Source organism: Doryrhamphus excisus, chromosome 13 (genome assembly GCF_030265055.1).
Source record: "Doryrhamphus excisus isolate RoL2022-K1 chromosome 13, RoL_Dexc_1.0, whole genome shotgun sequence".
Classification (NCBI taxonomy): domain Eukaryota; kingdom Metazoa; phylum Chordata; class Actinopteri; order Syngnathiformes; family Syngnathidae; genus Doryrhamphus; species Doryrhamphus excisus.
Genome location: NC_080478.1, coordinates 17292327 through 17304846, shown reverse-complemented (window position 1 = coordinate 17304846; position 12520 = coordinate 17292327). Strand labels below are relative to the sequence as shown.

At 43.5% G+C, this 12520-nt stretch overlaps 1 protein-coding gene across 3 annotated transcripts in view; it reads left to right on the top strand.

The window, feature by feature from the left end:
• Positions 1 to 12520, top strand: part of LOC131140056 (ryanodine receptor 3-like) — a 157623-nt gene that overhangs the window by 63578 nt on the left and 81525 nt on the right. For all 3 annotated transcript variants that reach the window (XM_058090130.1, XM_058090131.1, XM_058090132.1), the window contains 7 exons: positions 1086 to 1250; positions 1501 to 1622; positions 2200 to 2380; positions 9320 to 9455; positions 10185 to 10280; positions 11536 to 11654; positions 11787 to 11920. In XM_058090130.1, coding sequence (XP_057946113.1) covers positions 1086 to 1250; positions 1501 to 1622; positions 2200 to 2380; positions 9320 to 9455; positions 10185 to 10280; positions 11536 to 11654; positions 11787 to 11920 — 953 coding nt within the window. The remainder of the gene's footprint in view (positions 1 to 1085; positions 1251 to 1500; positions 1623 to 2199; positions 2381 to 9319; positions 9456 to 10184; positions 10281 to 11535; positions 11655 to 11786; positions 11921 to 12520) is intronic.

Here is a 12520-nt window from a genome sequence, read left to right as displayed (position 1 = left end):
TGTTTTAGTTTTTTTTTTCTCCTCCCATGTTACAGAGGAGCCAACACTGCACACTTCCTCATTAAGTAAGCTCCACTGAGAAGCAGTCACCAAGGATCACCAGAAACAAATTAACCACCCACTCACCTTGGACTGGCAAATCACCATTTTTCAAGGACAATGAAAATGAAAAGAGTTGTTGCACCGGTAGAAGCTTTGCCATGGAGGTTAATGTAGCTGAACTTGCCCACTCGGACTGAAGTCACCATCGGACTCTACTCTGAGTAATCAGATTTAAGATACGGCCAGTGATTGTGAGCAAATTAGTGACCCTTTATGTGGGATTTCAAGATTGCATGTAACTAAAGTTACTCTTCATGTGTGTTGGGTGGCTATACGGTGGACAAGTGGTTTGCACGCAGGCCTCACAACTAGGAGATCGGAGTTCAATTCCACTCTGTGGAGTTTGCATGTTCTCCCCGTGCATGCGTGGGTTTTCTCCGGGTACTCCGGTTTCCTCCCACATTCCAAAAACATGCTAGGTTAATTGGCGACTCCAAATTGTCCATAGGTATGAATGTGAGTGTGAATGGTTGTTTGTCTATATGTGCCCTGTGATTGGCTGGCGACCAGTCCAGGGTGTACCCCCGCCTCTCGCCCAAAGACAGCTGGGATAGGCTCCAGCACCCCCGCGACCCCCGCGATCTATCCATCTATCCATCTATCCATCTATCCATCTATCCATCTATCCATCTATCCATCTATCCATCCATCCATCCATCCATCTATCCATCCATCCATCCATCCATCCATCCATCCATCCAATCCATCCAATCCACCCAATCCATCCAATCCATCCACACATCCAATCCATCCATCCATCATCCATCCATCCACACATCCATCCATCCATCAGTGGTAGCCTAAAAAGTTTGCACCAGGACACCAAAGCAATCATTTATTGATTAAGCAAAGTGTGCCAATACATGTGGTATATGTATATACTAGTGTATATACTAGTGTATATACTAGTGTGTACTAAATTGGACTGCATACTCACAGTATGTTTGACATGTTTATTCTCTCTCTCTCATCCACGTGTACAGGAGAAGCTGGAGCAGAGCCCCAAGCGTGACATTGAGGGGATGGGAGTAGCGGAGATTAAATATGGGGACTCGCTCTGCTTCATCATGCACGTGGCCACGAGTCTGTGGCTGTCTTACCAGGCACCTGATGTCAAATCTGCCCGCCTGGGTCCTCTCAAGAGACGAGTGAGTGCAGAAACAAAAGCGTGTCTTTAAATTAGAATGCAAGGCAGAGACAAAAACAAACAAAATTAATAAATGAATGAGATTGTTTAGAGAAGATAAATATGTGCAGGGTAATGAGTTGATTAAAATGTCTATAAGATTGTATCGCAGCCTGGACTCAATATCACACTTCCCCTCATTTCGGGTGCATAGAGACACGATTGAGAAATGATTTCCTCATCGTGACAACATTCCTTTTGTCTTCCTTAAGGCGTGTCTTCATTCTGAAGGTCACATGGATGACGGCTTGACCCTGCAGCGCTGTCAACATGAAGAATCCCGAGCGGCGCGCATCATCCGCAACACCACGCTCCTCTTTAACCGATTCATCAGGTACGCCGGAGTGCTTCTGCTGCTGAGTCTATGCAAGTTTTCTACACAATAGCATGTTGCCAAATGTACTGTCATTGATGATAAAGCGCACATATTCATCCCACAAACGCTCCGAGTCATGATGTAACGTGCCTCCAGAGGGTAAACATATTCAACGTGGAATTAAGCCGCAGGGTGCCGCAGCATCTAACAGTTCAGTCGGTGGTCCATTCATGCGTTTCCAATTGGGAAACAGCCACATATGGCCGGCAATGAAAAGGAAGCAAGTGGATGTTCTGACTACCTTTCTTTGTTATCAAAGCACCCATCTTCTACCCCTGTGTTGACTTGGAAGCACTCATAGTGGGAACATGTGAGTGTGTCAGCCTCCCCTGAGGCGGTGACACACACGTCTACCCCACCCCTCCCGCTCATACGACTGGCGCTATTTTTAGCCAGCTAGCGGAAATCAACATTTCAGGATGATGCAGCTGTGGGCAATACCAATAACATAACGTTGTAGATGGCTCATTAATGAATGGAAGTACGTATGTTAGCTGAGGATGATTAGCATTCTGCGCCTTGTGTCTCATTCCAGAGATCTGGATTGTCTGGGTGCGAAGAACAAGGCACTTGTGGCTTTGCCCGTCGAGGAGGTGCTCCAAACCCTCAATGACCTCATCACGTATTTCCAGCTCCCTGATGCCGAGTTGGAGCACGAAGAGAGGCAAATCAAGCTACGCTCGCTGAAAAATAGGCAAAATCTTTTCAAACAGGAAGTGAGTAAATGTTGCAAACAAACGTTTCAGACAAAAGTCTGGACACACTTCATTCATTTATTCATTTTCTACTGCTTTTTCCTCATGAGGGTCGCGGGGGTGCTGGAGCCTATCCCAGCTTTCTTTGGGCAAGAGAGTCGACAATTAACCTAGCATGTTTTTGGAATGTGGAAGGAAACCGGAGTACCCGGAGAAAACCCACACAAAACTCCACACAGAGATGGTCAAGAGTGGAATTGAACTCGGGTCTCCTGGCTGTGAGGCATATAGAATGTTAATAGTATGGTGCAAAAACAGGTAGTAGTAGTAGTAGTAGTACAGTAATATGCAGGGGTACTGGAGCCTATCCCAGCTGTCTTTCGGCGAGAGGCGGGGTACACCCTGGACTGGTGGCCAGCCAATCACAGGGCACATATAGACAAACAACCATTCACACTCACATTCATACCTATGGACAATTTGGAGTCGCCAATTAACCTAGCATGTTTTTGGAATGTGGGAGGAAACCGGAGTACCCGGAGAAAACCCACGCATGCACGGGGAGAACATGCAAACTCAGTCAATCACAGGGCCGTATTTAAACACTTGGCGGGCCGGATGTGGCCCCCAGGCCGTAGTTTGCCCACCCCTGATGTAATGTAATGATCGACATGGTGGTGCAAACTAGCCAACAGAATCCATCCATCCATTTATGATGCCGCTTATCGTCACTCGGATTGCGGGGGTATGCTGGAGTCTATCTTAGTTGTCTCCAGACGAGAGGCGGGGTACACCCTGGACTGGTGGCCAGCCAATCACAGGTCACATAGAGACAAACAACCATTCACACTCACATTCAACATTCCAACCTGACTTTTGGCCTTCAACATGGTATCATCCCCAAACCCACACCTGTTGCTCTGTCCCACTCTGATTGATGTCCCCCAGGTCCATGCTCCTATTCACTCAGTTCCACCTCTGACTACCATACACATAATACTGGACTTGGACCTCAAACTTACATCAACACTACTTCCATTCCAGTAATCATTACACTATATCGACACATCAGACACCGCCATACTCACCCTGTGAACCCTCATAACCTCCGACCACTCAATAGACACCCATACCCCACCTCCATGATCAACAAGCCACCTGTCACCATCAATGTAGCACTTTTTAATGTCCGCTCTCTTTTAAATAGAACCTTTTTAATGAATGATATGATTTTAGATAATAAGTTAGACTGTCTTCTTTTAACTGAGACATGGCTTGGTACTGACGCATCCGTTGTTCTCACTGAGGCCTGCCCACCAAATTTTAATTTTTTATATTCTACTAGAGAGGGTAAAAGAGGAGGTGGGACGGCATCCATCACAAATGACTCACTGACCTCAAATGGAGTGTATTTTAACAGTTACAAGTCATTTGAGCACCATGCCTTTACTTTTAGCAGCCCTCCGATTCTTTGTGTCACTGTATACAGACCACCCCATCACTCTAGTTCTTTTATTAGTGAATTCTCGGAATTTTTATCAATCATTCACACTTCTTATAACAGGATTTTATTATCTGGTGATTTTAATCTACATGTTGATGACACCTCGGATCCAATATCCAGAGAGTTTTTAAACCTTTTAAATTGTCTTGATTTTAAGCAGCACGTCACACAGCCAACTCACAACAGAGGACACACCCTGGACCTGGTCATAACCCATGGCCTGTCCATCGGTGTGTCCTCTGTTGTTGACCTGGCTATGTCCGACCACTACTGTGTATTTTTTAGCATCACCAGTTTTAACCAGGAGGAGGCCCCGGTGAGAACAGTGAGGAGACGCTATCTAACTTCTGAAGTGGCTGCAAATTTTATTGAGATTTTACAGAGCACTCCTGCTGAAATTTTACCTGCACCTTGTGATTTTATCGTTGATAATTTTAACAGTAAACTGAAGTCAACTCTGGACTCAGTAGCTCCACTTGTAACAAAAACAATAAAAAGGAAACCTACACCCCCGTGGAGAAATAACGATGAGATCAATAAACTGAAAAGAAAATGCAGGAGTGCTGAGAGAAGATGGAGAAAAACTAAATTGACAGTTCATTACGAGATTTTATGTCAACAACTCAAAACCTACAATAATACAGTAAAAAAGGCACGAATTTCCCATTTCTCACAACTCATTTCCAACCATAAAAACAATCCCCGGTTCCTCTTCTCCACCTTTAATATTTTAACAGGCACAAATTTTAATAAAGTTTTTAAGACACCAACAGACGATCTTTGTGAAAACTTTGCAGACCACTTCAGAACTAAAATCAAGGACATCAGATCCTGCCTGTTACCCCAGAAAGTTTTTTCTGTTACCACACCTGGACTGTTGTCCTTGCCTGAGGAGAGACTGGAGAGTTTTGCCCTGGTTGATGCAAGGACACTTGGTCGAGTTTTCTCCCAAGTAAGCCCAACAACCTGCCTTTTAGATCCAATTCCCACATCACTTTTAAAATCACTTTATGGATTCTTTGAGGAGCAGTTTTTAAACATCTTGAATTGCTCTCTCCAGACGGGTGTCTTCCCCACCGCCTTCAAAACGGCGGTGGTGAAGCCCCTTCTGAAGAAGAGCAATTTAGATCCCAACAATCTTAATAATTACCGACCCGTATCCAACTTGCCGTTTTTAAGTAAAATTTTAGAAAAACTGGTTTTTTACCAACTTAATGACTTTTTAAACAGAAATAGCATTTTAGAGAAACATCAGTCTGGCTTTAGGAGGAACCACAGTACCGAGACAGCACTTGTAAAGATTTTAAACGACATCAGGTGGAATTTGGATAACAAGAACCTCACAGTCTTGGTTCTACTGGATCTAAGCTCTGCTTTTGATACAGTGGACCATCACATTTTATTAAATAGACTTAGATACCTGGTCGGCCTCTCTGGTACTGTTCTTAACTGGTTTTGTTCTTATCTCACAGGCCGATGTTTTTATGTAAGTATGGATACATGTTCCTCAGGAACCCATGAAATTGAATGTGGGGTTCCTCAAGGCTCAATCTTAGGTCCACTCCTTTTTAATCTGTACATGCTTCCCCTTGGGGACGTGATCAGGAGGCACGGCATCAGCTTCCATAGTTATGCTGATGATACACAGCTATACATCGCCGTGTCTCCTGATGACTCAGGGCCACTTGATGCCCTTTTTAACTGCATTGTAGACATTAAGTCATGGATGGCAGAGAATTTCCTGCAGCTCAACCAGGACAAAACTGAGGTTTTAGTCATAGGTCCTGAAGGCCAGAGAGAGAAACTTTTACCAAAATTACAGGATATTAAACTAGCCGACTCTGTCAAAAACTTGGGCGTGATTTTTGACTCTGAGCTAAATTTTATCCCACATATTAAAAATATAACAAAAATAGGTTTTTATCACCTTAAGAACATAGCCAGAGTCCGCCCGTTTCTCTCTCAGGCCAGCACGGAGGTGCTAATGCATGCTTTTATATCCTGTCGTTTAGATTACTGTAATGCCCTGCTCTCTGGTCTTCCCAAAAAAAGTATTTTAAATCTCCAATTATTACAGAACTCAGCCGCACGTGTGCTGACGAGGACCAGAGGGCGGGAGCACATTACACCGGTTTTAAAGTCGCTGCATTGGCTCCCCGTCCGCTTCAGGATCGATTTTAAGATTCTCTTACTGGTTTTTAAATGTCTTAACGGCTTTGCCCCTTCTTATTTATCTGATCTGCTTTTACCATATCAACCCCCGCGGTCCCTGCGGTCCTCCGGCACTGGCCTTTTAGCGAAACCAAAACCCAGAACAAAAACCCACGGTGAGGCAGCATTTAGCCACTATGGCCCCCACCTGTGGAACAGCCTGCCGGAGAGCCTCAGGACTGTGGAGACTGTTGATATTTTTAAAAGAAGATTAAAGACGCACCTTTTTAATCAGGCTTTTAACTAATATTGTTAAGCTTTTATTATGTTTTCATCCTTTTAGTCCTATTTTATGTTCTTATTCTTCACCTTTTAACTTCAGTGTTTTGTTTTTATCTTGTTAGTCCTATTTTATGCTCTTAATCTTCAGTTTTTAACTCCAGTGTTATGTTTTATCTTTTAGTCCTATTTTATGGTCTTAGTTTTTAGCTCCAGCTCCAGTGTTTCCTCAGGGGGGTCCTCCACACTGGGGGCTGTTTGGGTATGCTGAGGGGGTGCCATCCTTGGGTCCCTTCGACACGGCCGGCTGGGGGGTTCCTCCCTTTAATGTGGGGGTCCGCCCGTCTAACGGAGTCGGAGGGCCCGGGTGCTGGTCCTCCGATGGCACGGCCTGCAGCTTCTCCCAGTGTGGACGGCCCCAAAGGTGGCGTTTCCTTGTTCCTCAGTACCATGCCATGTCTCCCTAATGTGGGTGATTGTGTGCTTGCGTGTGTGTGTGTGTGGGTGGATGGGTGTGTGTGTGTGTGTGGGTCTAGTATGGAGGGTGGGAAGGAGGGGCTTTCTTTTTTCTTCATTGTTTTCCTTTTTAATTGTGGTAATTGTTTTAATTCTGGAAAGCACTTTGTGTCGCATCTCCTTGCAGGAAAAGTGCTCTACAAATAAAGTTGATTTGATTTGATTTGATTCATACCTATGGACAATTTGGAGTCGCCAATTAACCTAGCATGTTTTTGGAATGTGGGAGGAAACCGGAGTACCCGGAGAAAACCCACGCATGCACGGGGAGAACATGCAAACTCCACACAGAGGTGGCCAAGGGTGGAATCGAACCCGAGTCTCCTAACTGTGAGGCCTGCGCGATAACCACTCGTCCGCCGTCATTAGTTGACTATTGTTTTTGCCCTAACCAATAACATGACGGCAGCTATATGAAGTTGCTCTACTTCTCTCTGATCAATCCAGCAACGGTGAAACAGGAGTTCAGAACATTCATACCTAGGGTGGCCGAGGGTGGAGACATACTTCATTATGCTACTAAATGAGAAAGTGGCTAATGTCGAATGTAGTGACTGTAGATTATGCATTACAGATTATACATTTCACTTGTGATTGGCTGGCGACCAGTCCAGGGTGTGCCCCGCCTCTTGCCCAAAGACAGCTGGGATAGGCTCCAGCACCCCCTGCGAACAATGGTGGCTCATATAAATACAAAATGTTGTCCCTCAAGGTACATTCTACACTAATCTACCGTTTATTAGGTATTGCTGGGTTGTAACCATGTGACCTAGAGGCAGTCCGCGCTTGACTTTCATGTTTCACTTGCAGGGGCAAGCAGCCAATAGGCCACCATTCTGCTGGGGCAATTTTAGGTAGCGGTTGCACAAATGAGAGAGGGGAACAATGTGTGTACGTGTGAAAGTTAAAACAATGTATTCTCTGGTGAGTTTCAGTAGCATCTTGTGTGACTGGAGGCAGTGTGTTATAAGGCATCAGCAGCTACAGTATGGCGTGTTAAGTATTTGTGAGGCTTGCATGAATGCACAAAGGCTTTGTGCGGAGCCTCCAGCCCAAATTGCTGTCATCAATTACCAAATGTCAGCTGCATGCCGAGTGGTGGAGAAGCAATGACGTTAACAGAAACAATCAATTAAACGCAGTACATCCTTTTATCACAATCTGTAAAAAAAAAAATCTATTTGCATACAATATAGCAATTAGGCCAATTTCATCAGCTTGTTTTCTATCCTGTTTATCAGTCCTAGTGATCTTGGATCCACTCTTTGACATTATACCCACAAGATCAATTTGTCATTCTGGACAGCTGACTCGTGATTTTTTTTCCTGGCATTATAAATCATCAGCCATTTTGGTTCACTTTGCCCCCCCCCCCCCCCCCCCCCATTCATTCATTCATTTTCTACCGCTTATCCTCAAGAGGGTCACTGGGGTGCTGGAGCCTATCCCAGCTGTCTTCCGGCAAGAGGCGGGTACACCCGCCTACACTGGTCGCCAGCCAATCACAGGTCACATATCGACAAACAATCATTCACACTCAAATTCATACCTATGGACAATTTGGAGTCGCTAATTAACCTAGCATGTTTTTGGAATGTGGGAGGAAACCGGAGTACCCGGAGAAAACCCACGCATGCACGGGGAGAACATGCAAACTCCACACAGAGATAGCTGAGGGTGGGATTGAACTCGGGTCTCCTGGCTGTGAGGCCTGCGTGCTAACCACTCGGACGCTATGTAGCTCCACATGCTTTGTGAGTCCTCACAGCTGAGAAGCCGAAATCAATCCATCCATCCATTTCCATCATGAGCCTATCCCAGCTGTCTTCGGGCGAGAGGCGGGGTACACCGTGGACTGGTGGCCAGCTTGCATGTCTTTCCTGTGTATGAGCCCACTCCACTGTGATTGGTCACATGCCCAAAGTGCTTCCTAACTATAAACCATATAAGGAAATCCGCCCTCTGTGACATCACAAAGGGGCAGTTTTACCACGCCTTTTGAAACCGAGCGTTTTGAGTCATCCTAAACTTCTTTCAGGGCTCACTTTCAAATGCGCAAACCTCATTATCTGAAATGTTGGCATCGTTAAATATGAGGATACAACATTCTAAATACATTTATAGGTCAGAAAAGTGGAAAGAGCATAATAGGTCCCCTTTAAAATGTAGCCTTTTTTCTCCCTCTTTTGTTCATTCATTCATTCATTTTCTACCGCTTTTCCTCACGAGGGTCGCGGGGGTGCTGGAGCCTATCCCAGCTGTCTTTGGGCGAGAGGCGGGGTACACTCTGGACTGGTGGCCAGCCAATCACAGGGCACATATAGACAAACAACCATTCACACTCACATTCATACCTATGGACAATTTCGAGTCGCCAATTAACTTAGCATGTTTTTGGAACGTGGGAAAAACCCACGCATGCACGGCCGAGGGTGGGATTGAACTCAGGTACACATTTTGATGTTCTCTTAAATTATCATTTTAAAATTATGACATTGTTTATTCCGTAGGGTATGCTAACACTGGTGTCCAACTGCATAGACCGTCTGAACGTCTACAACAGTGTCGCCCACTTTGGGGAGTGTGCCGGTTCAGAGGCCGGAGCAGCGTGGAAAGACATTCTCAACTTGCTCTATGAGCTTTTGGGTAACACACACACACACACACACACACACACACACACACACACACACACATGCACGTTCTTTACTGTGATGAATGGTTGTGCCAGGATAGAGCTGTGCTGACATGCTATTTAACCCTCCACTTACTGACGCTGCACACTTGGGATTGATTTCTAAGGTTGTGAGGATTCAGAAAGGCCAACTTGCACATTCATAAATGTTCCGCTGATCTGCGATAGCTCATAAATTCACTGACCTGACATGGGCCCATGGCCCCGGTGTTCTACTCTAAGATGGCGACTGTTCGACTTCTCTGAGTAACATTAACATAAAATATGCAGGTGCAGAAAATTCAAAGATGTGTTTTTTAAAAGTGCATTTTTAAGGACAACCTCAGTCAACCTGAAAATTCTTCCCACTCCCACCTGTGTCTTTCCAAGCCGTATTTACACAAGTTTCACCTACAAGGTTGTATTAGTGTTCTAGACATGTCTCATCTTTTTTCATTCCCACCGTCTCCTCCTCCACACCTGCTGCTGTGCAGCATTAAGTGGATTTAAAATGCCTCCGTCCATTCCTGTCAACCTGCTTTTTGCTAGCGCACACAAAGCTCTCTGCATGCTTCTCTGGTTTCTTCACTTTTATTGACCACCACAAATGAAATGGTCAAGTGTCTGGCTTCTTAAGCCTACGCTGGAAAACAAGAAATCCTTTTCCCAATTAGCATGTGCTCTTTTCTTTTGCCTTACAGCCGCCTTAATCAGAGGAAACAGAAACAACTGCACCCAGTTCTCCAACAGCTTGGATTGGTTGGTTAGCAAGCTGGAGAGATTGGAGTCTTCTTCAGGTAGGCTCAACACATCCTTGTAAGGTGCATTATTAAACACCCTAAATAAATAATGCCCAGCTTGTAAAAATTATGCAATATACAGTGGAACCTCGGTTAGCATCCGCCCTGGTTAGGGTTTTTTTTTTTGGTTAACTAACTCTCCCTCATGTCTTTATAAATTAAAAATACAGATGGACTGTATAAATATTGCCCTTCCTTGTTAGCATTCCGGGAGTTACACCACCTGTCATCAGCGGTTGACGGAAAACATGTTTTTGTAGTTTTCCAATTATTGTTTTACATGCCTAAAAAAATTCTAAATGCATATAAATGACTGACATTGAAGAATTCTGTTCCCAAAGACACGTTGTGGTGGTGAGACACCACAAGGACACCATTGTCCACCATGAGTTAATTCATGAATTCAATAATATCAAAAATTCCAGCACTTGCAGCTTTCATTGGCTTTAATTGGCTTTAATGAATGACTATTGAATTCAAGAAACATGTCAAAACAGGAAGGAGGTGGTGGTTGATCTTGCTGCCACATCATGTCTTTGGGGACAGTCGTCAAAAGTCATGTCTTCAATAAATGTTTGTTTATCCATGTAATTCGTCATTTATATCTATAATTTTTACATGCATTTTAAACAAGTTTTAGCTTTCTGGAACTGATTATTTGGATTTATATTATTACATTCGGTTAGACTAGGGGTCGGCAACCTTTACTACCTTTACTATCAAAAATATTTATATATATATATATATATATATATATATATATATATATATATATATATATATATATATATATATATATATATATATATATATATATATATATATATATATAATTCTATTTATTCTCCACATTATTATTTATTATTTATTTTTATACGGGAGCCAGGCAACAACATTTCGTTGGCAATTTTACTGCTTTACTGCTGTGCTGTTTACTGCAATGACAATAAAGAAAGTCTATCTAAAAAAAATAAAAAATAATTCAGCCAGGATTGATTCAGGGTCTCACAGAAAGTCAGATAAAAAAAAAACTCATTACAAGGATGCGTATTTTCGTGTGTTAAAAAAAAAGGGAGCCACAACAACAAGGTCGAAGAGCCACATATGGCTCTGGAGCCGTGGGTTGCTGACCCCTTGTTTAGACTCAGGGCTTCCAACAAACAGATAAAGGACGCTAGCCAAAGTTCCACTGTAAACATAAAGGATACACCAATAGTTGTACTGACTAACGGATGATGCGGTGGCTTTGCAGGCATTCTGGAAGTTCTGCATTGCATTCTGATTGAGAGCCCAGAGGCGCTCAACATGATCCAGAGGGGACACATTAAGTCCATCATATCGCTGCTGTATAAACACGGACGTAACCACAAGGTGATTAGCACAGATACTTCGAGTCTTGATAATCTTTTCCTTATACTGCATATCAGAGGTCGGGAAGGAAGGTCTTTGTCATAATACTGTTGCTCCTTTGTCCTCCCTTGGTTCCGACATCTCCACCTTTAGATCCTTGATGTGCTTTGCTCACTGTGTGTGTGCAATGGCGTTGCCGTACGAACCAATCAAAACCTCATTTGTGATCACTTGCTGCCCAAGAGAGACCTGCTACTGCAAACCCAGCTGGTCAATGACGTCCAAAGGTTAGAAATCCATTTACCTAGGAACTACTTTTGTATGTCAAAAATGAAAACAAATATCTTGGATTTGGCACCAGACCTGTCCCCGAGATTTATGGATATTTTCTTGATATTTTGTACATTCTTGCAGAACACCATCAAACAAAATGTTAACAAATGTAATTTTAGTGCTACCAAATAATTCATATTGATGAAATACTAACTAACTTCATCACCAATGGGTCATTGGACACTAATATTGTCCAGGCTCCAAAGCTGATTTGTGCTGGCTCATGCATTTTAAAATGGCTAATTAATGTAATCAGGGAAGCTGTCTTTTTTCCCTTTTATTTAGTTGGTGTGCAATAAATCACATGTGCGATAACAAAGAAGTTACATCATCATGAAATCTAATTGTATTGAAAATTAATTCAGACTTTTAGAACGGTCATGGTTCTCTTTGTCGGCAACTTTTAAAAAGAAACTGGGTTAAAGGCGACCGATTATGCTAATTTTACCACCCTTTGTATTGAATTGCTCCTGTAGAGCAGCTACACACAATAACCCGCACAGAAAACTTTTTTGATTTTCCAGAATCTGCACCTATTCCAGCTGTATTTCTTT